We start from the raw sequence: 26,608 nt of genomic DNA, 5'->3' as shown, positions 1-26,608 counted from the left end.
GCTAAATAAAAGATTCTAACTACTGAGGTCACTAGCTATTGATAGGCATAGTTAGCAAATGAAAGATTTTGATAAAGAACAAACAATGTATTTACCTTCATAGTGTTCAAAAGTCATAATATATATATATAGCAGTTCATGACATCCATTCTTACAAATTTACTGTCTCTGATGGACACACGTCCAGATCATCCGCTCTCAAAACTCCGCCATTTCTCTCCCCACATTCACCACTGCTGGCGGCTCACCTCCAACTGCGCAACGCTACGCGCTGTTAACAGCCAACTGCCCAACACTACAATAGCGAATATTACAACAATGCCAACCAGCCACAGACTCCACACAGCACAGCCAATGATTTTTATACAGAGCGCTAAGTGCCGTTACCAACATAAAAACCTAAACAACCTACTTACAATTCAAAAGTTCAAATGTGTGTGAATTCCTAAGGGACCAAACTCCTGAGGTCATAGGTCCCTAGACTTACACACTACTTAAACTAACTTATGCTAAGAACAACACACACACCTCTGCCTAAGGGAGGACTCGAATCTCCGGCGAGACGGGCCGCGCAGTCCGTGACATGGCGCCTCAAACCGCGAGGCCACTCCGCAAGCCTATGACTCATTCCGTCGCCTATATCTATAATATGTGCATACGTATTCGCCCAATGACGGACCTTGTCAGCACAATGAGATGTCGTGGGGCATGCTGTCCGTTGGCTCACATACCTACAACCTATGTGAGGCAAGCAACACAGACTGCCACTTCACACTACAGAAGTGACTCACCATCTGATGTGCCTTACTCGCTCCAAAGCAACCACAGAAATCGCATTTTTCACTGAAGTGCTAACTCATTCAGCTGCCTGGTTTATATTTGTAATTTATCATGCCTCTGTAGCCAGAGGCACATGTAGACTAATTAATTTACAATTGTTGATCTTCCGCCCACGCCAGATGACTTCCAGACAGTTTTAACAATTGTTTAATACCCTCGTTTCCTGGAAAATACAAATTAAACATGCGTTTTTATTCATTATAGTTTGATGGGGTTCACTATTGGACACTTTTCTTCGTATAGTCTGTACCAAGTCTATAAATTTTTATGTTGTAGGTGTAGTCATGTAGCCAACAATCATTAAACGTGTCACAGAGCACAGGAGGATCAGTACATAATGTGGAATCCAGCATGGGCCTAGAGAAAGTAAAAATTACTTTTCTTTGAAAGTTCATTCAGTATAAGTTTAGTTTATGTCTTTCATTATCAAAAAAAAACAGTCTTTGGATATTCTGCAGTATTAATCACTGTTCCCTTGATTCTTTTTACTTTATGTCATCAATTAGTTACTGTTCTAATTTTGTAGATTTTGTACATTTGCACTGCAGTACTATCGTCAAAATCCATACTTTATTCAGAAGTAATGAACATGATAGTAATATTGAATAGCACTGACTTTATACAAACACAGCACGGAAATGGAAATGAACGTTTGCCGTCATTGGCCGGAAGGCCCCTTACGGGGCAGGTCCGTCCGCGTTGGTGCAGGTGTTATTACATTCGACGTCACATTGGGCAACCTGCGCGCGGATGGGGATGAAATGATGATGAAGACAACTCAACTCCCAGTCCCTGAGCGGAGAAAACCCCTACCCAGCCGGGAATCGAACCCAGGCCCCTTAGGAGGGAATCCGTCACGCTGACCATTCAGCTATCGGGGCGGCCAACACAGCACGGAACAATGATTTGAGTGAAAGTAGAAGTCCGATTTGGACAATGTGACAGGTAGGAGTTTGAAAAAATTTAAATAGGAATTACAAATTTCAGCACGTTAATAATAAGTACTGTGACCAAACAATTTGATAGATGCTATCATCTATTAAACCAGAATCAGGCGAAACTTGATTTACTTCTTGCTGGCTAAAAATTTTTGACAATAATAAACGGAGACCAATTTTGTGATTCTCTTTTATTTAATATAGCTGCAGTCAGAGACTTAAACAGCATCATAAAAAATCAGTTCACTAGCCCAGCAACGTCCAAAAACAACAGGGAACTTACAAGAAAGTAAACAGTGATAAAATATATTAGCAGTCGAAACCTCAAAGCAGAGGAAATGCTCAGTGCATTAAACAACTTCGGGATATCTTACTGTGAAAGTTCAGAGTAAATACCGAGTCTTGCCCTCAAGTTTTGCTTGTATTTCCCACCACTTTCTCCCTCGTAGCTCTCTCTCTCCCAGCCGGCGGCAGGACTTTTACAGACTTGAGTAGGGCAATAAAAGCGGCGCGGTCGGCAGCCTTGCTCGGGGATTTCCCGCTGGCGCGCCTTTGACTTGCAGCGGGCGCACTCAGGCTGTGCACACTGCGCGGCGCAAGTTCCCCTTTCTCCACTGCCCGCTGCCGGCCCCGTAATGACCGGCTGCGAGGTGAGATGAGGTAAGGGGGCGGAGGCCCGTGGAATACAAGGCGGCCTGCCCTGCTCCGCTTATTGCTGCCCTGCGGACGCCTCACCAGATGCGGCGCCTCTTCTGGAAAGGAGAACAGCTATGAGCGGCAGCGGCGGGAGGAATACGACGGCTCAGAACAGACGCAGCCGGCGTCCTGTGAGTTATTCGAAGCCATAGAAAGACACAGAAATTGCGAAATTGCTTGTTCAGAAATATTCGTTTTCCTACAGTACTCTCTATTTTAAAAGCTAAGGTTCTAGAAATTAAGCCTGCGTGTCTGTAAAATACGGGCTTGTTCATTAAATTCCGTAATCACAGTGAGATGCCCAACATTTTAACTTCAAATAAGTTTTGCTTTGTTAAAGGCATTTGCAATAGCCTCCCATCTAGACGAGTAGTCAGCAGGGCACAGTGATCTTTATCTTAACAAGATATCAAACTCCAAAAAATACTTTTATCAGAACGCTGCAATGCAAAAGAAAATGCATTCCGATTTTGCGTTCACGTGAGCCTATTACATTACATTTTCCCGATTTCTGGAGAAGAACAATATGAACTATTTCATGACTAGTGCAAACGACAATGATGATTCTGCTGCATCATTTCAGAACTCTCATGTGTTCCAGACATTGTCAGGATGATAAGATAATTGTTTCTGCTTTATTTCATTTGTGCTTTACTCATACGTTACTTTGTCTTGAAAAATAGCAAAGGGGATGCAGGAGAAATCAATAAATTAATTACTACATTATCCAAACCTTTAAATACGTGCAGCTCGTGAAATCAAGTGTCTGGAAATAACGCAGAGGCGACATGACCATCTAAGACGCCAATTGAGCTAGCAAGCCTTCTGGCCGCTTTGACGATCTCTAGCGGTTGAGCCGACCGGAAGACAGAACCCCATGAACGCAGATACTGGAATGAATCCGTAGTGCAACAGATTGAACTATATGAATTGAGTGGCCCTCGTAAATGAGCTCCAGGAGTTGGTTCTCAAAAAAACGTTAAAGGTTTAGCTGTGGATGTGCACATTTTAAAATTTGTTGTAATTAGAACATTGGTTTTGCTGGATCATACTCGTTGGAGCTCACGGCTTTCCCGAGTACGAATGCTGGGACTCTCACATCAATACAGTCATGCTAAAGACTTCTACTTCTATGCGGTAACGTGTAAAGAGACGTCATTCTGATCCGTAAGGAAGATATAGCTTGTTTTGTACGTCAACGAAAAGTAGCAAAGAGTTTGCAAATTCACAGGAAAACTATGTAACTTTTGTCGGTCTCGTAATGAATAATCACATAGGTGTAAGAATTTTTAACATGTTGCAGCCCTGTCAGCAACTGTGATGAATTAATAGCTCGAAAATCCGCCTCAGCTGCATAATGTTACTGGTCTTTACCCAGGTTTCAGCTAGAGCAATCTAGCCTTCTTCAGAAGCATAAAATAAGCTAATACATGCCAGAATAAGACACGGTCGACCGTGTCTTATTCTGGCATGTATTAGCTTATTTCATGCTTCTGAAGAAGGCTTGATTGCTGCAGCTGAAACCTGGGTAAAGACCAGTAACATTTTGCAACTGAGGTGGATTTTTGACATATAAATCACATTAAGTGTAGATTAAAAGTGAAGAAACTGCAAAAAGGTGGGAATTTAAGGAGATGGGACCTGAATAAACTGACTAAACCAGAGGTTGTAAAGAGTTTCAGGAAGAGCATTAGGGAGCAATTGACAGGAATGGGGCAAAGAAACACAGTAGAAGAAGAATTGGTAGCTTTGAGGGATGAAGTAGTGAAGGCAGCAGAGGATCAAGTAGGTAAAAAGACGAGGTCTAGTAGAAATCCCTTGGTAACAGAAGAAATATTAAATTTAATTGATGAAAGGCGAAAATACAAAAATGCAGTAAATGAAGCAGTCAAAAAGGAATGATGGTCGAAGTAGGGAGAATATAAAATGTAGACTGGCAATGGCAAGGAATGCGTTTCTGAAGGAGACAAATTTGTTAACGTCGACTATAGATTTAAGTGTCAGGAAGTCGTTTCTGAAAGTATTTGTATGGAGTGTAGCCATGTATGGAAGTGAAATATAGACGATAAATAGTTTGGACTAGAAGAGAATAGAACCTTTCGAAATGTGGTGCTACAGAAGAATGCTGAAGATTAGATGGGTAGATCACATAACTAATGAGGAGGTATTGAATAGAATTGGAGAGAAGAGAAATTTGTGGCACAACTTGAAGGGAGCGGTGGGTAGGGCATATTCTGACGCATCAAGGGATCACCAATTTAGTATTGAAGGGCAGCGTGGATGGTAAAAATCGTAGAGGGAGACCAAGAGATGAATACATTAAACAGATCAGAAGGATGTAGGTTGCAGTAGGTACTGGGAGATGAAGCAGCTTGCACAGGATAGAGTAGCATGGAGAGCTGCATCAAACCAGTCTCAGGACTGAAGACCACAACAACAACAACAATCAAGTTGCTGGTTTTTATAACACGATCAAGTGTACATTCAAACCTATAAATATGTACTTGACCACCTAGGAAATTAGAAACCTAGCAGGAACAAAAATGCCTACAAATTATTCCCTGTTGGCGTAACTGCAACGAATCAACTCGTTCCGGATCAAATTTCCTTCGTCCGTGTGAGGTCCGTACCGCACTGAAATTTCTTCCCGTAGTTACATTTGACAATACAACCGAAAACATTCTTCTCTCTGAATTAGATACCTTGGGAGAGAGACTACGGTTGCGCTTTCACCTCTCAAGCGGATGTTCGTCGTCACGACTATGCACTCGTGTTAAATGCAACTCAGTCTCGTCGGTAGACTTCGTATGACGTGGCCCACAGCCTAGTCAGACTGAAAACGGCACCTTCAGTTTTTTGTCTACTGAGCGTGGCTCACATTCTCTCTCAACGGCCATAAATAAATATTTACAGACATCACCAAAACGGAGTATTTTGCTGCCACGTTGTAACATTGTTCTAGCTTATCGGTTACTGACTTCTAACCACATATTTGACATATTTAAAGTCACGTTTCTGTCAGAAGCAGACATTGTCAATAATCGGAAGGGCGACCACAGAAAATGTTACTATTCCACAACCTTCTCATGTGTGAGACGAAGACAGCGAACATTCATCACTCACACTATATACAGTTAATAGACGATAATACCGCAGTCGTAATGTACTTCCAAAATACCGGTGCCACAGAAACCGGTGTTTTGCAGTTAAGCGCACTTTTCATTTGCTGGACACACAGCACATATTAAACAAGAAAACTGGGTCTGCAGTAATTCAAACGTACCTCTCTATCTTAGGACACTGTATTTCAATGACTTTGCAGTTTGTGCACCAGTAACAAAAAAAAAGAACTGAATTGCTGGAAACTTCTCGCCTTTCAGCACTCGTATTGCATCTTTGAATGGGTCTATAAATGTCACAAGTTCTTGTTTTTGTTGTAGCCGACTAGTGTTTGAAAGACTCTCTCCGGAAGCATTTCCGTGATTGGAACAGACAGAATCTTTGGCGGCATAAATCATTCCAACCTCATTTACAAAATAACCGTCATCCAACGTCTATTTCACGACTGTTCAAAACATGCGTAATGTATAGATAATGATGCTATGACGCTGCAAGGATTACAACGACTTTCGCATATTATCGCATTGGTTAGAGACAAGCTAAATCTTAGAAAAATACCGGGAATTTATTTCTAACAACTGGAATATTTCCTGCATGTATTCACAGACTTTTTCTTCTTTTAAAAATGAGTTTTCACCAATATCATATTTCGCAGTGCCTTATTTTGATAGATAAAGTGCATAGTAATAGACAGATAACACATCTTCCGAAATGTATCGGTCCATATTTCCGCTGTACATTCCGCTGTACATTCACATGCATTCATACCTTTTCACTGGATGATGCTGGGCGTCATATTCGATCGTATTTCATCCAGTTGGTTCAAATGGTTCAAATGGCTCTGAGCACTATGGGACTTATCATCTTTGGTCATCAGTCCCCTAGAACTTAGAACTACTTAAACCTAACTAACCTAAGGACATCACACAACACCCAGTCATCACGAGGCAGAGAAACATTGACTTGTTTTTCAGTGTTTCGTCCTACTGACACAGGTTGAATCAGAATATTGGAGACGTGCACACGTCCCAGTTCTGAACTGACGTTTTCAAATTAATGACGTAAAGCGTGAAATCCTACACGTAATTTTAATGTAAATGGATGAAGACCTCTGGCACACATTTCTACGCAGCTGTTTAATTACTCTAGTTTACACTGAATTTGATAGTGCTTCAGAATTTCCCTTCGTTGTGTTCTGCACACATATGCCTTCATATACGTGGTGGCGGATCTGTAAGACTGGAGAACAGAGCACTTGTCACGTTACATGTGGCCGACATCCTCATCAGACCCTAATCAAAATCTCTCCCAAACGTTATGACCAACGTCTTTCACACTCAGGGTATATTGTTTCGAATAGAATTGCGCTTTTCCACTGTCTTTCATCTCATCCTGAAGCGCGTAATGATCCTCCAGTAGGCTACTTGAGTAATTCGAGCACGAGATGCCTGAACGCAAGGAAGTCATCTAATACGGTTATTATATATCTACCTCGTAAAAACGAGTTAAGCGCCAGATGTAACACTTGACGTATGGCATAGATTTTGAGACGGCAGAATATTAGTATCTGGCTCAATACAAGAGTTTGTAATTAACACTTTATAGTATATTATGCTTCTTATCTTGACATCGTTTCGGTACCTGTAATTGAATAAGCTTAAGTCATAAAAATTAAACGCTTTTTTATGTAAAAATAGGACATTACTTACAGAAACAGACGTCATTTCTTCTAAAAGCATAATAAAACATTTCAAAAGTATAGTCGAGGAATCGTCAGAAATTTAAATGCTTCGTGAAGTCAAAATCTTCTGAGTTGTTACGCCACGTCATATTTCTTTCTAAAATAATCGACGTTTCGACCCAGAAGGTTTTAACTTTAGTAAACGCTTCCTGCCAAAATGATATTTTGTCATCTATTCCTGTTGAGGCACTGGGTTTAATGACTGCAAAGCGCAACAAATACAGAAATTCACTGAAGAAATGTGTTGCTTGTAAGAAGAAAGCATTGTCGAAACAACTGTTTATAACCTTCTCATCGGGACAAATATTTCAACGATCACCATCTCATTTAATATTGGGAATTTCCCAGAAATTAGGTTAACTGTACTATTGCATGAGTAATATTAATAAAACAAGTTATTAATTTGTTAAAATCAGTACTCGATTTCAGCTACGAATGAGAAAAACTGTAACCGTCTCCTATATTTCGCATAGTGAGAAATGAGGAGAGAAATGGCTTTTCGCCCTCCAGTACGTGACTATGATGTTGGTTTCAAACTTCAACGAAGCAGAGATATGGACGTGCAAGGTCTATCTGTATCTGTGGTCTAATATTGGTGTGCACGTTGTCCAGGAATTCTGTGACACAGGCTGGCGCGCTACATCAAGTGACGTCACGTCACTTGAGGTCACGTGACGGTATCCGGCCTTAATGCATTCTGCTACGGGCGGGAGCGATGTAATGCACGCCCGTAATGGACGCGCCGCTTTCAGCTTATTGCCGGCTGCAGAACGGAAGCAGAATATTCGCCGGGGCGAGCTCTCCGATAAGCGTTCGTCAAACTTAATTTCTTTAATGCACCCACTAACTGTGCTTTCCATCAGCGACATAAATGCTCAACTCGTAAATGGATAAAAGTCGTAGTACCCAGTAAAAGACAGCACTGCCATTAATAGCGGCAGTCGTTCGTAACTCGGGAAGTCGCGTCGCGAGCGATTCGTTCGCCGCGCTGTCACAGCCTGTCGACGGTGACGCAATTACAGCCACAGAATTAGATCCGTTGTAACAAAAAGGGTGGAAAGATCAGTGGTACTGCCAGTGATGGAGATATCCCCCCATGCTCGTTGACAACTTAGGAAACCCAGAGAGAACTGAATCAACAGGAATACAACGTAATTCGATACATTAATAGACAACACTATAGTTTCCAGAATGAGATTTTCACTCTGCAGCGGAGTGTGCGCTGGTATGAAACTTCCTGGCAGATTAAAACTGTGTGCCCGACCGAGACTCGAACTCGGGACCTTTCTTTCAGGAGTGCTAGTTCTGCAAGGTTCGCAGGAGAGCTTCTGTAAAGTTTGGAAGGTAGGAGACGAGGTACTGGCAGAAGTAAAGCTGTGAGTACCGGGCGTGAGTCGTGCTTCGGTAGCTCAGTGGTAGAGCACTTGCCCGCGAAAGGCAAAGGTCCCGAGTTCGAGTCTCGGTCGGGCACACAGTTTTAATCTGCCAGGAAGTTTCAACACTATAGTTGTTGTTGTGGTCTTCAGTCCTGAGACTGGTTTGATGCAGCTCTCCATGCTACTCTATCCTGTGCAAGCTTCTTCATCTCCCAGTACCTACTGCAACCTACATCCTTCTGAATCTGCTTAGTGTCTTCATCTCTTGGTCTGCCTCTGCGATTTTTACCCTCCACGCTGCCCTCCAACGCTAAATTTGTGATCCCTTGATGCCTCAGAACATATCCTACCAACCGATCCCTTCTTCTAGTCAAGTTGTGCCACAAACTTCTCTTCTCCCCAATCCTATTCAATACTTCCTCATTAGTTATGTGATCTACCCATCTAATCTTCAGCATTCTTCTGAAGCACCACATTTCGAAAGCTTCTATTCTCTTCTTGTCCAAACTGGTTATCGTCCATGTTTCACTACCATACATGGCTACACTCCATACAAATACTTTCAGAAACGACTTCCTGACACTTAAATCTATACTCGATGTTAACAAATTTGTCTTCTTCAGAAACGCTTTCCTTGCCATTGCCAGTCTACATTTTATATCCTCTCAACTTCGACCATCATCAGTTATTTTGTTCCCCAAATAGCAAAACTTCTTTACTACTTTAAGTGTCTCATTCCCTAATCTAATTCCCTCAGCATCACCCGACTTAATTCGACTACATTCCATTATCCTCGTTTTTCTTTTGTTGATGTTCATCTTATACCCTTCTTTCAAGACACTGTCCATTCCGTTGAACTGCTCCTCCAACACTACTATCTAGGCATTTTATCATTAATTTAGCTACAGACAGAGCAGTATTTACATGTCATTCTGCCATTTTATGAACTGATACCAAGACTCCCATTTACACGGAAAGACATTCGCATCTTCCATTCTGTTGTCGTGATCCTCAGGCCGAATACTGTTTTGATGCAGATCTCGCGCTAATCTATTTTGTGCAGGTCTCTTCAACTGTTGCAAACCACGGGATGTTCGGAAATTTCCGTTACAAACGTCTAGGTCTCGTAGAGGGGAGTGAGTACATAATCTTTTAAAAGGAATCCATGTCCAGGAAGCTACCGTTTCTGTTCTACAACTGTTTCGATTCAGATGTGTAACGCCGTGCGGTGTAGCCGCGAGGTCTCTAGCGCCTTGTCACGGTTCGCGCGGCTTAGTTTAAGCTGGATTAAGTAGTGCGTAAACTTAGGGACCAACGACCTGATCAGTTTGGTCCCATAGGAAGTTACGACAACTCAAATTAATCAGATGTGTAACATGTCCATGTCTGCTGACGGAAAGAGAAAAGTCTCAGAGTTGCTTGTCGTGGTATGCAATAGGGTAGACACGATGACTTATACGATGTCTGCGTTGGTGGCAGCCACATCGAGCCGTTGTTGTAGTCCATCAGTACTGTCCTGTATGTACAGTATGCTGAGCTTTTTTATTAATGTAAACCCGCAGTGTTCAAGTGCTAATACAAACAAATGTGCTTAAATAATAAATTAAAGTTACGTTATGTTCAGTTCCGGACTGTTACCTATTAATTGAACTTTATCACTTCTAATTCAATTCCTCAAGCAGAAGTGGATGAGTTAAATATCTGAACTGAAACCGTCGTAGAAAGGAAACGTTACGTTTCCGGACCTGATTTCCTATTCAAAATATTATGTACTCACTCCACTCTACAAGTTCTAGAAACTTGTAACGGGAATTCCCGAACACCCTGTGTATCCACCTTGTGTATCCAAGTCTAGGTATCCGTCTACAACCTTTCCTTTCATTTTATTTCACTTGTCAAATTCTGTCTATCCAAACTGAGAAGAAAAGCTCCATAGTCACTGAACGAGTCAGCACATGAAATTAAGATCGGGAAAGTTAGTAAAAAATTAAATCAAATATACACAAATCCGTTCCCGATGACAAGCTTCAGAGTATAGAGCGTTGGTGACGAGAATGTACTGTCGCAAGAAGACTGGGCTTTGGTTGGCCACACGGCACTACCGAGAAGGAAGTGTTCGGCGTATTGCTTTGGTGCGTAGAACTGCATCTGCAGCAGCAATTCGAGCAACAGTCGGCACCACAGTGACACAGTGAAGTGTCACAAATTGGTTACTTCATGGACAACTCCGAGCCAGACGCCCTGTGGCGTACATTCCACTGACCCCAAAACACCGCCATTTGTTAATTCTGTGATATCAAGTGAGTGGTATCAAGTGAGAGCTAATCGGAGGGCAGCGTGGAGGTATGTTGTGGTTTCTGACGGAAGCTGGTTCTGCCTCCATACCAGTGATGGCCCTGTGTTGTTTACAAGGAGGGCATCTCACGGATTACAACCAAACTGTCTACGCGCTAGACACGCTGGACTTACACCTGAGGTTCGATTTCGTTTGAAAATGGTTCAAATGGCTCTGAGCACTATGGGACTTAACTTCTGAGGTCATCAGTCCCCTAGAACTTAGACCTACTTAAACCTAACTAACCTAAGGACATCACACACATCCATGCTCGAGGCAGGGTTCGAACCTGCGACCGTAGCGGTCACGGGGTTCTAGACTGAAGCGCCTAGAAGCGCACGGCCACACCGGCCGGCGATTTCGTTTGACAGCAAATTTGGTAGGTGATTCGAACTATAGTGGTGCCACTCATGAAAAGCTTACGTTAACCTGTGATTTTGCAACGTTAATCATTTAAATACGTTACATTAATTATTTAATGGTGTTGCGATGTTTTCTTTTCTGTCGGGGAATATATACTGAGATGTCAACGTCAGAATTACCGGACTCCTGAACAGTGGTCTGCAAGAGGTTAGCAAACTTAAACCACACATTGCTCGCTTTGCTCGCTTATGAGCCAAACATAATAAGCAAACTAGACTAATTTTCGTGTAGGATCATCACTGTTGCAGATACTGTTCGAATAGTAAATATAGAAGCAATCAGTATTTCGAAAAAATTCCTGAACGCGTGTTTCCATGACAGTTTACCATTTATCTGAGCACCTAAGAAATAGGACTGTCGAAACTCACTAATGACAAGCCCTTTTCTGTAACCATACTATCAGTTTTAGTTGAATTGTGTGTTAGAAAGTGTAAAAATTGATTCTTGAAGTCATTTGGCATTAATTTATTTTCTACAAGGTATGCAGTCTTCGTCTGCAGTACCTGATATAATGCCCGTCTTGCACTGAACATCCTTCAGTACCAAACTAGTGTCATCACCAAACAGAAAATTTTATACTCATCTGTCATATTAGAAGGCATTTTTTATGTATACGAGCGTGACAGTGGAGCATAATGTGTCAGTCACAGGGATCGAGGATCTTGGCTTAACCGCCCGGAGTGTGAGGATAGTAAAAAACCTCTGTAAAATTAAGTCCGTCTATCTCGAGTCTGCTGCGCGCTGATGAAAGGCGTGGCTGCTGAGGCCGAGCAGTCGTTAGCCGGCAACCAATGAGGAAACTGGCGAACCTCAGCCGCATCAGGCGTACCTAGGCAAGTGGGGCTCTGTCTGAATGGGTGCTTATTTTCTTAGCTGCCCTTGGACTTCCATTAAGCACAAATCCTTTTGTTCTATTACCACCAGTTCGGGTGACCCAATTGGGCATTATTAGCACCCAAACACCAAGGAATCCTCGTGTGGCTAGTGCAACTCAGACGTCTATGAATGTAGGAGAAAGCAGTAATAGTAACGGACCACATCCTGTGATAATGTATTTTTTGTTTTTGAACGTGTAGAAGGTTCCTTCGACAAACTGACGTATTTCTATATCCATGAAGCTCTAGAGGAACTTTAATTTATCAAGCGGTTCCGAAATGCTATGAAAGGGTACAGTACCGCCCGACATTGAAAATAGGTACAACATACTTCATTATTTTTGTCAGAACAACACATTTTTTTTTGTAAAATAACTCAATTTCAATTAATACAGCGAAGCCGGATACCAGTGTGGGAAAGAATGACAATTTATTTATTTAATTGATCACATGTGCACTCCCACAAAGTAAATCCCTACATCCAGTTTGGTGAGATCTCTGAAATGAATGAATGTATGGTCGTCTGCTAACCGCAGATAGTGAATGTGAATATATGATCAAATTTGAGACGATCCTTTGGCCACCTTTGGTGGAACCAAAGAGATGAAACTTACCGGAGCTTTGAGCGCCTGAAATGTGGCTGACCAATATGGTAGCAAGGTGCTCCCCCACTTCAGCCGAGGTGCGAGAGGACCTGAAGAATGGCCATGTTTCAGCACTCTGCCGCTGGATCTTGTGCTGTTAAGACCTGTTTTAGTTGTGCTCCGTAAACACAAAAGAGTGGAGACATGGTATGCATGTGGAATATTTAAGAGTAGTTTGAAATAATAATTTCTCTATTTCAGGAACTTTTGTGGGGAGAATTAAATGTCAGGCAGGTAATATTAATGGGATCGTAGTAATCTTCGGAAGTGACCAACGGTCACAATGAAACCACGTGTAGCAATAAGTTGAAATACTTCCGTGTGCTTAAGTTAAGCTGAATTACTAGCGTGTGTACAATAAGTTGAAATATTTAAGAAATAGCGTGTGTACCATAAGTTGAAATATTTAAGAAATGGCGTGTGCAGGACTTGAAATTAGAGACGAGTACTTCCACGTGGTGACTACCGTGTGAGTCTCAATCTGTGTATGAGACAAAAGATAAAGAGAAGTACTCGTCCATGGTATCAGTTGAGGACTCGCGTGTGTGATGAATACGTTCTTAATATAACTTTACGTGATATGATTCAGTGTGACGCTAGATTCAAACTCTGAGAGAGAAGCAAGGTGAGTCGGCCGTCTATCCAGCAACGCCACTTGGCTTGCATTGCACAGGAAGACGTGCATATATATCCAGAGTTCATACTAGGAAATTAGAATTACAAAGTGGGGCGGTGTCGTGTGAAACTGGGATAAATACTAATTGAAGTGGGAAAGCTGAAAGTGATAGTGTTGTGACTATTTATTGTATTGTATTCCATGTTGTAGTGTGGTGTATGTCATGTAATTTGGGTATGTGTGGTTTGCATGGGAGAGTAGCAAGGTAGTTTCAAAAGATTAGTGGGTTATTCGTGTTCCTTTTGTACTGCTCGGTCTGGAGGAAAGTTTCGTGATGATGATTGTGAAAGTCGAAGTGTGAGAAATAATAAAAGATCCACCATCCTATCCAGAAAGTGCACTGTAGCGTTAAATAATTACGAGACCATAAGATAGAGATTCACCAATGTAAAGCCATGCCCACTGGGCGGAATTTCTCATGTGTTATTATTGTAGGTTATAGAATTGGTGTGTTTAGGTTGTAGAATTTATCGGAATAAATAAGATAGTGAAAAGAAAAAGATTGGTGGAATTTTCCTTCGAATTGTATGTTGTCATGATGTCCCGAATTTATAATGTGTGCGCCATTCATATTCAGTGCGGTGGCCACGTGTTGATAAAAGCCGTTAAATAAAAGACAAAAAGAAAATGTGGTATTGCCAGTGCGTAGTGAACAGTCAGAGTTCTGTAAATTACTGATAGTCAGATGTGTGTTTCCGTTGCGTATTATTCATATAGGAGGATAACTTGTAACTTAATTGTGAGTACTAGAGTTCATGTTACTCGATAAATAAGAATGAATCCACTCGCTTGGCAGACCACTCATCTTGCAGGCCTGACTGCTTGATGCCACAGTATGAGCAAGGCATGTGGCTGCCTCTCAGCTAGACACCTAGTCGAGACGTTGAAGGCTGTCAAGTGAACAAGTTAGTAACTGCTGAACTACTTGGAGAATATGCTACCAACAGTGAGCTACACACGGGGCTAAACTGTTGTAAAGGAGAGGTGACATGCCGGTATATTATTGATACACACCAAAAACCTACAATGGGGACAGGAAAGCGAACATATCATTGAGGTACAGAATTTCATGAAAATGGCTGATGGTGAACTCCAGAAGTCAGCGTCTTTTATCCTGCCATTCAGGATACCAAAGTTTTCACACCACCCTGAACTGTAACTGTCAGGTAATGTGAGGAAGATGCAGCTCCGCTCGAGGTATTCATTGTATTCATGTGTACCAACTGCGCCAAAGCCTTGCCCTCGTGGAAGAGAAGAAAGTACCAGAGATGAAAGTCACCAAAGGCGTCTCCTATTGCAACGCCAAAAAAGCGTTTAAGGCAACACAGTCACCAACCATCGTAAAGTCGTTTGCTCCAGCACTGAAGTAGCCTATAACAGACTACTGGTGCTGGCACCCAGCCTATGACAGCTGAGCAGAGAACATCAACCTGTAAATTCGGCTGCAAGCCTGGTCCCAAAACTAAGCCTTCCGACCAGTGAAACACTGCTGGCTGCTGAAACTAATGTGAGAAGGCATAGCAGACCCACAGGCAGACAGTAGAAGAGTTCCAGTAAAACGTTTCTGTTAAAACGGCTTTGTCAGCGTCTCCAAAATCCAAACTGGGGACGTAAGCCGACAGGCAAAAAGGATAAGGTACGAAGAAATCGTACATGTGACTTGGTCTTGTCAGATGGGTCAGTTCGATGGCCACAGTGTCGATGGTACAGACGTCGACATCTGTCAGAGGGAAACGCCGAGTCCCTCAACTAGCCCACCGCACTCCGCAGCAGCGTCCCTACCACGGAAGTATACAGGGGATAAGACTGAGGAAAGTCTCTCTGTCAAGATGGATTCCATACTTCAGTGAAACCTGAATCGGTTCAAAACGTATATGAAGGAATTACCTCTGTTGCTTCGGGATAGCCTTCAAGAGACATATTTTAAATACTCTGCCACCCCCATCTCCCCCCCCCTCCCCCCCCTCCAATGACGTGGCTTACATTTTCCACTTTAGAGGACGAACTTTGTGGAAAAGGAGCTAAAGGAGAAGTGGATATTTTCGTAAACAAAACCTACCACTCTTCGCTTCTCTCCCTGACAACATCCGCATAAACAGTCGCTGTCACGGTGAATGTGCACCATAGGTTGACAACCTGTTGACTTCACCTAACCCCACACCAGGAGGCTCTCTGTGATCCTCGTACTCAGGTCCCCCACCCCTTCATCCTCCATAGTGATTTTAACGCACACAAAGTGCTTTAGGACTCTGTAACCACCTGCCTCAGGTGTAGAGCCTTCTCACACCCTTATGGAGAGCACTCACTTCAGTACCGCAACAGGGTCGTTCATGCTATCGATTTCTCGTTGTACTCTTCAGCCCGACAAATACCGCGCACACGTTATCGAAGTCTTGCTATCGAGTGATCACTTACCTGTCTGGATTCACCGGCCGGACAAAACGGTTCGCAAAAGAAAGCCGCTTTGAATGGTGATCAGTAGGACAGACTTGACGTTTCACTGTCAGCTTGTTGTATTTGAACCCCGTGATAGCGTTTAAGAATGAGTGCGTCATATGATCAAACTGGCCCACTACGCCGCTGAAGCATCCATTCCACAGTCCTCAAACCAGCTGAAAAGGCAGCCTGTCTCTTACTGAAGCGACGAATGTCGCTCCGCAATCTACAACAGGTCAGGCGGCTCTGCGTAGATTCAAGTGTCAGCAAACAGCAGTGAACCTCGCAGCGAGGGCAAAATGTCGCAGAATTATTCGCAGCAGCAAAAAGATGTCGTGGCAACAGCTCCTGAACTTTATCAACCGTTTCATTAAAAGGACAATCGTGGAGAGACCATCAGGAAGATTTCTAGGAGAGGAAGAAAGAGCCCTATGGCTGTTGTAATGGAGAGAGGAAGTCTCCAGACCACCCCACAAGACTTTGCACAGACTGTTGTAACCTGTTTTGCCGTATTTATCGGCACCGCCAGCTAAGATTTAAATTCTCGATGCCACGAAGAGACTGCTGAGAGGGGCAGTTAGGACTTCAGATCCACCACTGACGAAGAATATAAGTTCTTTTACCACGTGGGAGCTAGAACTTGCGTTATCTGCAATTCATGAGATGTCACCTGTTCACGACAGGGTCTATGTTACAGCACCTCACAAGATGGAGCAAAGAAATTGTCGTCACCATTTTTAACCTCATTTGGGCATCAGATCGCTTTCCCGAATCGTGGTGACAGACAACTTTAATTCCAATTTTAAAACTCGAAAAGGATTGCTCATTCCCGAATAGTTATCTAAGTAGTCATTAGCTGCGTGAGAAGGATTTGGAGCAGATGGTTAACCACCACCTTGTCTGGATCTTTGAATCCAGACAGCTTCTTAGCCGCTTTCCATGTGGGTTCCGGAGGCAACGCTACACCTAAGATAAGCTGGCCCTTCTGCAAGCGGCTTTACTGCATCAGCATCTCCAGCTGGGTATTTTTTTTTTTGACACCGAGAAGGCTTACGCTGTTATTTGGAGGTATATTATCCGCAGGAAGCTCCCTTAACGGTGCTTTCCAGGATTTCACATTCTGCGCGGTGATGTGCCCTCAATTAGAGTTTATTTATTTTTTTATTTATTTATCGTATGATGTGTACATTGATTTACATTTATATACAATATTTTCAGGACTAAAATGTACAATCACAAGTTCGTACAATTTTACAGCTCTATGTCTAGTTCTTCAATCCACTTGACTGCTTCATCCGATGTACGATGAATGTCCATTAAAGTTCCTCTGAAAGTACGATGAGGGCAGTCAGCAACAATGTGATGAATCGTCTGTGAGGGGGCACCACAGTCACAATTTGCAGAGCCAACCCATCCCCATTTGTGCAGTAGATAGCCACATCTGCCTTGTCCAGTTCGAATGCGGTTAATGATCCTCCACTGACGCCTTGGAAGATCAAATCCTTGCGTCTGCTTGGAAGGGTCCTCGACTAGATGTTTATTGGCTACTGAAGACTGATCCCACTGGAGTTTCCATGAACTGTTAATGTTGAAAGCAGATCCTTCAAGGTCGAGTGCTGTGCGCCATGGTGGTTTCCTCGATTTCAAGCGTTGGTGTGTTCCTTGTACAATATCTTGATGGATGGGGAGCTGGGGGTTCTGCTGAATGTTTTTCCACGTCTTTAGGAGAGCTTCTGATCTTCTTAGGGCTGGAGGTGGGATATTGCTTAGAACCGGCAGCCACAGCGTGTTTGTGCTCCGAATACATCCTGTGATTAATCGCATTGCCTGATTGAGTTGCACGTCTATCTTCTTAGTGTGAACACTGTTGATCCAGGTTGGGCAGCAATATTCAGCAACAGAATATGACAGAGCTAATGCTGTAGATCTCAGGACGTTAGTATTGGCTCCCCATGATGTACCAACAAGCTTCTGAAGAATATTATTTCTAGTTTTAACTTTAGCAGCCACATTTGATAAATGCTGCTTGAAAGACAGAGTTCTATCTAGTGTTAATCCCAGGTACTTTGGTGTACTACAGTATGGCAACACTTGGTCTCTGAATACAACTTCTGGTTTGTAATTTGACTGTCTGTTACGTAGGTGGAATGCAGATATAACTGTTTTCTGAGGATTTAGGTGGAGGCACCATTTCTTGAAATATTTGTCTAAGGCTTCCAGATCAGTGGATAGAATAGTTTCAGCATCAGCAAAGTTGGAGCACTGAGTCACCAGACAAATATCATCAGCATATATGAATTTCCTTGAAGATGTTTCTGGTAAGTCGTGTGTATACAAATTGAAAAGGAGGGGAGCCAGAACAGACCCTTGAGGTAAGCCGTCATTTAGTTTAAACATTCTGCTCCTATCATTATCTGAGTAGATCTGAAAGTACCTATTGCTTAGCATATTGTTGAGTAAGGCCGTGAGTTTACGACATGGGATAACACTCACAAATTTTAAAAGGAGTCCTTCTCGCCAGACAGTGTCATAGGCAGCAGATAGATCCAAAAAGGCAGCCACACTTACTGATTTCTTCTCATACCCATTTTCAATGTGCGTAGTGAGAGATAGTACCTGATCGTTATAACTTCTCCCAGGTCTAAATCCTGCTTGCTCGATAGGAATATGATGGTTGATTGTTTCACAGATTCTGTTGTAGATCAGACGCTCAAGGAGTTTATAAGTGATACTTAAGAGTGCTATTGGACGATAGTTTTCCACTTTTGTGGGATCTTTATTTGGTTTCAGTATGGCTAATATTTTTGATTTCTTCATCAGATGTGGGATGTTTCCAGTTTGCAGGATGTTTGAAATGAAGTTGGTCAACCATTTTACTGTAGCTGGTCCACAGTGAGCCAGGAATTCTGGGTATATTCCATCATATCCAGCTGCTTTTCCAAGTTTCATACTTTTGATTGCAGCTTTAGTTTCCTCTTCTTGAAATGGAGTAGAGAATTCGGAAGACTGTAGGGCTGCTCTTTTCTTGGTGTTCAACTGTAGTTTGATATCCCTTTTGGCTTGCTTGTCCTTTATATTCTTTGTAACTGACACAAGGTGTTTAGCATAGTCATTCAAATTGATGGCATTTTTTGATCTTTTTGTTGTAGGGTTTGAAGAGTCTAATTTCCTGATGATAGACCAGGCTTTTCTGCTAGAATGGGTGTAATCTAGGGACCCCACAGTTTCATGCCAGATCTTTCTTCGATTATCATCCAGGGACTGGAGGAGGCTTGTTGCATTGTCAGAGTTAGGATGGTCTTCATATTCTTTTAGTAACTCCTCACTCTCGGAACTCCAACCAGGGATATACTCTTTACGGTACCCTCTAGGAGTACATCGTCTGGCTGCACCTTTGATAACCCCAACAAATCTGCTGTAGTTGTTGTACGTTGGTTCCGATAGTCTACTGCAGCCTGCGGTAGGTTTACAACTCTAATTGATAGCAGTTGATATCAATTAGAGTTGTAAACCTACCGCAGGCTGCAGTAGACTATCGGAAGTTAATACAGATTACGGTGGTTTCCTAACAGCCTTGGTCAGTTAAGATCGTAACTGTGTTCTTTACGAGATGATCCTTCCTCTGACTACGCTATTTTAGATACCGAGTCGGTGACGTTCTCCCTCATCGCTTTGAGCAGACGAACGGTTACCCTCAAGCTAGTATTTAAATGGTTCAAATGGCTGTGAGCACTGTGGGACTTAACTTCTGAGGTCATCAGTCCCCTAGAACTTAGAACTACGTAAACCTATCCAACCTAAGGACATCACACACATCCATGCCCGAGACAGGATTCGAACCTGCGACCGTAGCGGTCGCGCGGTTCCATACTGAAGCGCCAACAACCGCTCGGCCAGTCCGGCTGGCGCTAGTATTTAAAGTGTGACTGTCTTTGGCATTGCTATTAATAGTATCACGTCTGTAGTTCAACAACCTGTTTAGAGTTGTTTGCTTGTTAGAGACTTCTGTGTCTTTTGTTCCTCCTCGAGCTATGCAACAACAACAACAACCCTTCTGCTGCAAGTGACTATTCAATGGCTGAATGAATGGTCAGAGAAGAGGGATTTTAAATTCTTAACCGAAAGGTCTGTGTGCGTTCTTTTTAGTCGTTCATGTTCTGTTTTATACTTTCCTGAGTGAGGTTTCTGGGTCTCAGATTTGACTCTGCTCCAGTTTTACACGGTATTCGTGCGATCGCGGCTTGATTATGGATGCAAGGTACATGGTCTGCTCAACCCTCTAATTTAAATATGTTGGACTTGGTGCACCAAGACGGAATTCAGCTGGCCACTGGGGCCTTGAAACCAGTGGCACATCGAGCCTTTGCGCGGAAGCTAGTTAGCTGCCACCTCATATCAGGAAACGAATCCTCGTGTTGCGAGAGGCCTTCAAAATACTGTGCACCCCATACACCTGCACGTCATATTGTTGCTTAGCCACCAATACTCGGCATCGCGCGACGAGGCCCCGTGGGATTTGCATGAAGGATTGCCTGTCAGAGAGAATGGCTGGTTTTAATATTTCACACCAACGTTAGAAAAATGGTCAAATGGCTCTTAGCACTATGGGACTTAACGTCTGAGGTCACCAGTCCCCTATAACTTAGAACCAATTAAACCTAACTATCCTAAGGACGTGACATACATCCATGCCCGAGGCAGGATTCGAACCTGCGACCATAGCGGTCGCGCAGTTCCAGACTGTAGCGCCTAGATCCGCTCGGCCACTATGGCCGGCCCAACGTTAGAGTAGAACTCCACCTTAGCTCCTGAAGAGGCCCCGATTTATTTTAGACGACGAATTTTATGAAAAACTGCACTTAAGATTTTACGTTTCAGTCACTGGTTTTTAACATTTTAAATAGGTTCCACTGTTTAAATTTTAAGTTACGTACACCGATGGACTCCCTCGGCTGTTCAATAATATACCTGAATCGTGTCGTCAGGAGTCGCCTTCCCCATGAATGCACTACATTTTCTGCAGCGCTCGATTTGATCCTGACGCTTGGCGCTTTACAAACGGGCCTTGGCCTTGGCCCGAGGTGTAGGAGTTCAGACTTATTACAGTCTTTCCTCCTGTTCCTGGCGATGCGATGGTGATGTGGCCTCACTGTGTGGTGTGTCCTCTCGTTGTCCGGTGTCTATCCTGTCCTGGCTACTAGCATGCAGGCATACTAGTGGACTTAGGTGTTTTACGTCTTCTTTGTCTCGCGAGAGACGTACTGCAGCGCTGTCTGCAGACAGCTTCCTCGTGCCGTCGCGAACCTCGTTCCTCAGCGGCACGACTGCGTCGTCTAGGATGTATTCCCAGTCGCGCGGCGTGAAGACCGGGTTCGCGTTGATGGTGTTGAGATCTTTCTTTGTGACGAACTCGAGTAGAATTGCCCGATGCCCGCCACGTATCTCAAACGGCCTGTGCGGGACCGACGGCTTCCGTACCCCTTCCACCTGGGCGAAGAGGTACGGGTTCTTTTGGGCGTTGAAGCGCGCATCCCGTACCATGGTGGCAATCTTCTTCAGCACGTTTGGCATGTTCGTGCTGTCCGGGAAGGGTATGATGTCCGAGCGAAGATTGCCATCCTCTTCTTGCTTCCCCTTCTGTGTTGCCTCCCCGCCTGGAGTTGGAGAAGGAGAGGACGGTGCCACGTCCACGGGCGTCTCCCCGGTCTGCTGTATTGCTACAGGTTTCGGGGCGACGTCCGTTTCAGTGGCCACGTCCTTCTGCGACGGTAGGTCCGTCTGCGTGACGGCGTCCACCCCCACCGGGCGCACCGCAGGGGAGGCGGGCGCGGGGGCGCGAACCATCTTCTTGTTCAGGAGCCGCATCTCCTGGCGCAGCTGCTGGAGCTGCCGATGAACTTCGACAAGTTCTTCTTTGAGCGAGGCCTGTTCTGCCGCAAAGGCGGCTCGGAGGCCGGCCATGGCGTCGTCGGTGGCGTGGTGACGGCGCGGCTCGCAACCCTCGCCGGAGCCTGGGGGGGGGGGGGGGGGGGGGCGCCGTGGCGCTTGACACCGCAGCAGCGCGTGGTACGGCGGGCTGACGGCGTGACTCCCTGAGGTAGCTGCAGCTACGCGAGTTGGCGGCGTGTGGCCCGCCGCAGTTCGTGCAGCTGTTGGCCACCCCACGAGGCTTCGTGCTACTGCGCGTGTCGTGAGCCGCCGCGCACTTCAAGCACGCGACGACGTTCTTGCAGTCACGCGCAGTATGGCCCAGCTGCTGGCACTTGCAGCACTGCTGAATCTTGCTCTTCTGCTGAGTGCGCTTGCGCTTTGGCTGCCGTTGGCGGCCGCTGTTGTTCCCCATCGCATGGATGAGGATTTCCAGTGCGGCTGCAATCTGCTTCCCTTTCCGTCCAGCCATGGCGTTGGGCTAGTGGCGTTGGCGTGCGCGAGCGACGGTAACGACGTGTCCCGCAGCGAGTCGAGCAGCGGAGTGCAAGGCACTTGGGCAGATGGGGTGCCCTTGTCATCTGTTCCACTTCCCTTAGCGCCCTACAATCGTTGCAGCACATTACCCTGCAGAGTAAATGGTCCATTTAGTACATGACCACCTGTACATCCTACAGCAGCGGGGAAAGCAGGTATGCTGCTGGGTACCAGGGAACGTGGGACTTTGGGGAAATGAAAAAGCAGACAAAGCCACCAAGGAGGATGAGGCGAACACGACGTTCCACAATATGTCATTCACCTGCAGGTTGTCATTTCGCCAGTGAACAGGAAATGTAGGAGGAAGAGTGGCAGGCAGTGATGCACAATGAGCTGTGGCACGTCTTTTTACTCTGGCAAGAGGACCCCACAGTCTGTGATGCCTTTTATTTTTAAGTTAAATCAACAGTCGAGATCGCAATAACTTTGTTTATTATGACCGGTTTCGGCTTATGTTAAAGTCGTCCTCAGATTTTTGAGCACCCTACAGTTGCTGCTGGCAGCTCCCCGGTTTTTCACGTGTTCCCAGATGGTGGTATCACGTGAAAAAGGGACGACCCGTGATGATCAGCCTCTGGGGGCCAAAATATCTGAGCACAGCTTTACCATAAACAGACACTGATCATAATAAATAAAGTTATTGAGATATCAACTACTAATTTAACCTACGTATAGCACCCCATCTCTACACTTCGTGGACAACGTTCTCTAAAATTATGTGATGCCTTTGGCAAGCTAATTGCTGTATACAACATTTTAACTGGCTGCATTTAATATTATGATAAGCGGCCACAAGGAAATGAGTGTTGTGACTGTGTGTGTGTAGCTTTTGAGGTAATGGGCGAGTCGTGGCACTCTGAAAATATTTTAAGTTCGGAGATGGCGTGGCCGAGCTGGGGCCTCTAAGCGGGTCACGGCCTGGCAGCAACCACGTGGTGCCGAACGTTAGCTTAGCATGAGGGGTAGCCCCATTCGGCTGGGAATTCCTTGGTGACGCTGTGTTGGTGAAGGAGACTTGTATGCCAGGAGTGCCAAGGATGGCGGACTTTGTCAAACCTTAATGGCAGACATTTCACAGTTCATAGCCAGATGAATCATGAGACCACAAAAAGAAACATGTACATTACTATTATCTGTATGACGATCCTGATGATGTAATCAGATTTTCAATATCTTTATTAGTTTAAAGTTAAGTATTTGACAGTAAATTATACAAGTAACACCCAGCAACGAATTTCCAAAATCTAAACGCTTCATCCGATTTAGTCGATCGACGTGTCTTTAGAAAGTTATTAGTGTAAACCTAAATTACAGCCATGCAACGTGAATAGTACATGAGTTATTGGAGGTCAAAGTGGCCGATTTCTACCGATTGCGTCAGGCCATAAGTACTCCACAGTCACAGCAAAAAATGGTAGCAGCATGCTTATAAATATATTTATTCATTTACGTCTTTGTTCATATCCGAGATATACTATTCATGAAGTAATTGGTTAAATATTTACTGTGTTTTAAAAATCACAGAGACATTAGGCTACTGGCCATCTTTTGTTCTACTCCTTTTATATACGGTTATTTAATTTGTTTGTGTATCTGATAATGTGTGTTAGACCGTGTTTATGGTCCAGCTGTAGAAATATTTATTTAATTTCAAGTTATTTAAATGTAAATCCAGTATTTCGAAAGCGTTTCCATACGTTTTTGTGGGTGCGTTGGCTTGAAGACATAGTGCGAGTTCTCTAGCCCATCACAGCACTCGTGAATGGGGAGGCTGGATGGAAGTGGGAAAAGAGTGTGGCTCGACGGACAGAGGGACAGGACACGGACGAGTCCGGGACAGTACGACGACGGACGCACAGCCGCGGGAAAGACTTGGAGTGGAGAAGTTTGCGCGTGATAGCGAGAGATAGAAATACTTCGGAGTGCCGACTTGTGTACTTGTGAGACTTCCGTGACTCCTGCAGTGAAGATGTAGTACGCGTTTGGAAGTGAATATCTCGTGAGCTATATTGTTGTTTATAACTAATTACGTGAAGTAGGAATCTATTGTTTCCCTGTTATTCAACTTATACTTTATTTAATTGTTGGACCATCGACACCAATAAGTGTTTTGCAGAAATACACGGCATTCTCAAAAGTATTTCTGCTATCGTACTCATCATTTAAAGTCGTTAAAATAGTACCTGCAGATTTTATTTAATTGCAATCTTTCATTTATAAATGTGTTTGTCACGTTGAAAATTCGCAATTGCGAGTGATAGGAACCTTCGACCATTCGATTCATGTGTATATTCATATCGTATGCTGTAGACTCAGCAGTATTTGGCTTGTAATGCAGCAACTATGTATCCCAGCCCCTAGACAACGAAACCAGCCAAAACTTTTAATATTGCAACTCTGAGTCGGAGGGTATGTAGTTGGAGGACCACCTCACACCACATCATCATTATTTGAAAGCCCACAAGCTGGTTGAGGCAATCACTAGCACAGCACTCTAAAATTTCATCCCTAATATTTTAGTAAGTATGTGTAGACTAGTATCATACAAAATTTTAAAGCTGTGCTTCATTCATCTCGTCATCTGTTAAAATAGATGAAAGATCAGCTCATGATATCCAGTGCTCCATTTTGGCTGAAGATTTAGCGTACTGAAATCTCTTCTGGACAAGCATTACGCAATGGAGGATCCTGTCGCCTTATTTTAGCTGAAGACGAGACGACTGTCGTTGGGGTTTCAAAGTTTTGTGAAGATTTTAGCCTAGAGATTTTAATGTGTTACAGAGTGGTGGATTATCCTTTCCCACCCGCAGCTATGTGCTACGCTATTTTAATTCCATCCACTATTACTTTCTTTTTTTTAATCTAAGGTTTATACCTGCGACAATGTATGCACATACGTTCTGTCAAAATTTTAGTGTTTTGAATGTTAGTTGAAGTTTCATATCGTGTGAACTGTATACTATCGATAGTCATCTCAAAACATTTTCATGCGGTCGTTCACCCATAACACCATATTATCATCATCATCATCATCACGCCATCATCATATCATTTGATGGGCGCCCACGGTAACAGTTTCTGGAAAGTCTTAGGATCTCCGATGACAGGTCGCTGCTGTCGATATCGGTCTTAGCCAGGGGTACTAAAACGACCATCCAGGATTAGCGCATTAATTCTCCTTTGAGCACACCCTGGCCCTTCCTGGCTTTAGATCCTAACTGTGTAATGTTGGAATACGGTTGCTGTGGCGTCATGTACAAGAAACGCCAATGCAATCATTTAAGATTTAGCATACTGAAATCTCTTCAGGACAAGCATTACGCATTGCACGGCGACCGTACTTCAGTCCGCTTGTGGCGCAAATTGAACTCGGCGAGCTCACTAGCGGTTCAACGGACGGCGACACTAGAGGCCGGGCCACAGAGACTCGGCCTCTGACTGTAACTTTCGTAATTCAATTATTTGAACATTCAGTCAGTCATTAAACGTTTTTTGTGTTTCGTTTTTCTTCAGAAGTCAGTTATTAATACCAAATCTGTGAAGTTATTACTTTTCTTGCAAATAAAACTGATTAATGGTAGGCTTACATCTGATGACTTGACCGATGTAAGGGACATCATATCAACGCTATTGGTGGTTTGCTGCTTACGTCGATTAAATATCGTGACGTAAAGCAAAGCGAAATGAAATGGTACGAGCATGTACAGGGAAGGTAGCAGGGAAAGCGAATGGTCGACTTGGTTTATTGGGAGAATTTTAAGAAAGTGTGGTTCATACACAGAGGGCACCGCTGATTCAACACCAGTGCGACGTGTTCTTGAGTACTGCTAGAGTCTTCCGGAAACCCACCAGAGCGGGTTAACGGAAGATATCGAAGCAATTCAAAGACACGCTGCTGGATTGTTACCGGTAGGTTCGAACAAGATGCGAGTATTACGGAGATGCTTTGAGAACTCAAATGGGAATACTTGGAGGGAAGCAGATGTTTCTTACAAGAAACGCTAATGAAAAAATTTAGAGAACCGGTGTTTTTGGCTGACTGC

At 43.8% G+C, this 26,608-nt stretch overlaps 1 protein-coding gene across 1 annotated transcript in view; it reads left to right on the top strand.

Annotated features, from left to right (window-relative positions):
• LOC126251767 (Down syndrome cell adhesion molecule-like protein Dscam2) overlaps positions 1-26,608 on the top strand; it is a gene marked incomplete at its 5' end in the record, with an annotated part of 377,821 nt that overhangs the window by 125,243 nt on the left and 225,970 nt on the right. Inside the window, one exon of the mRNA XM_049952392.1 lies at positions 19,652-19,687. Coding sequence (XP_049808349.1) covers positions 19,652-19,687 — 36 coding nt within the window. The remainder of the gene's footprint in view (positions 1-19,651; positions 19,688-26,608) is intronic.

The sequence above is a fragment of the Schistocerca nitens genome, chromosome 1, assembly GCF_023898315.1.
Source record: "Schistocerca nitens isolate TAMUIC-IGC-003100 chromosome 1, iqSchNite1.1, whole genome shotgun sequence".
In the NCBI taxonomy this organism is placed as follows: domain Eukaryota; kingdom Metazoa; phylum Arthropoda; class Insecta; order Orthoptera; family Acrididae; genus Schistocerca; species Schistocerca nitens.
This window is presented reverse-complemented; position numbering and strand designations above follow the sequence as displayed.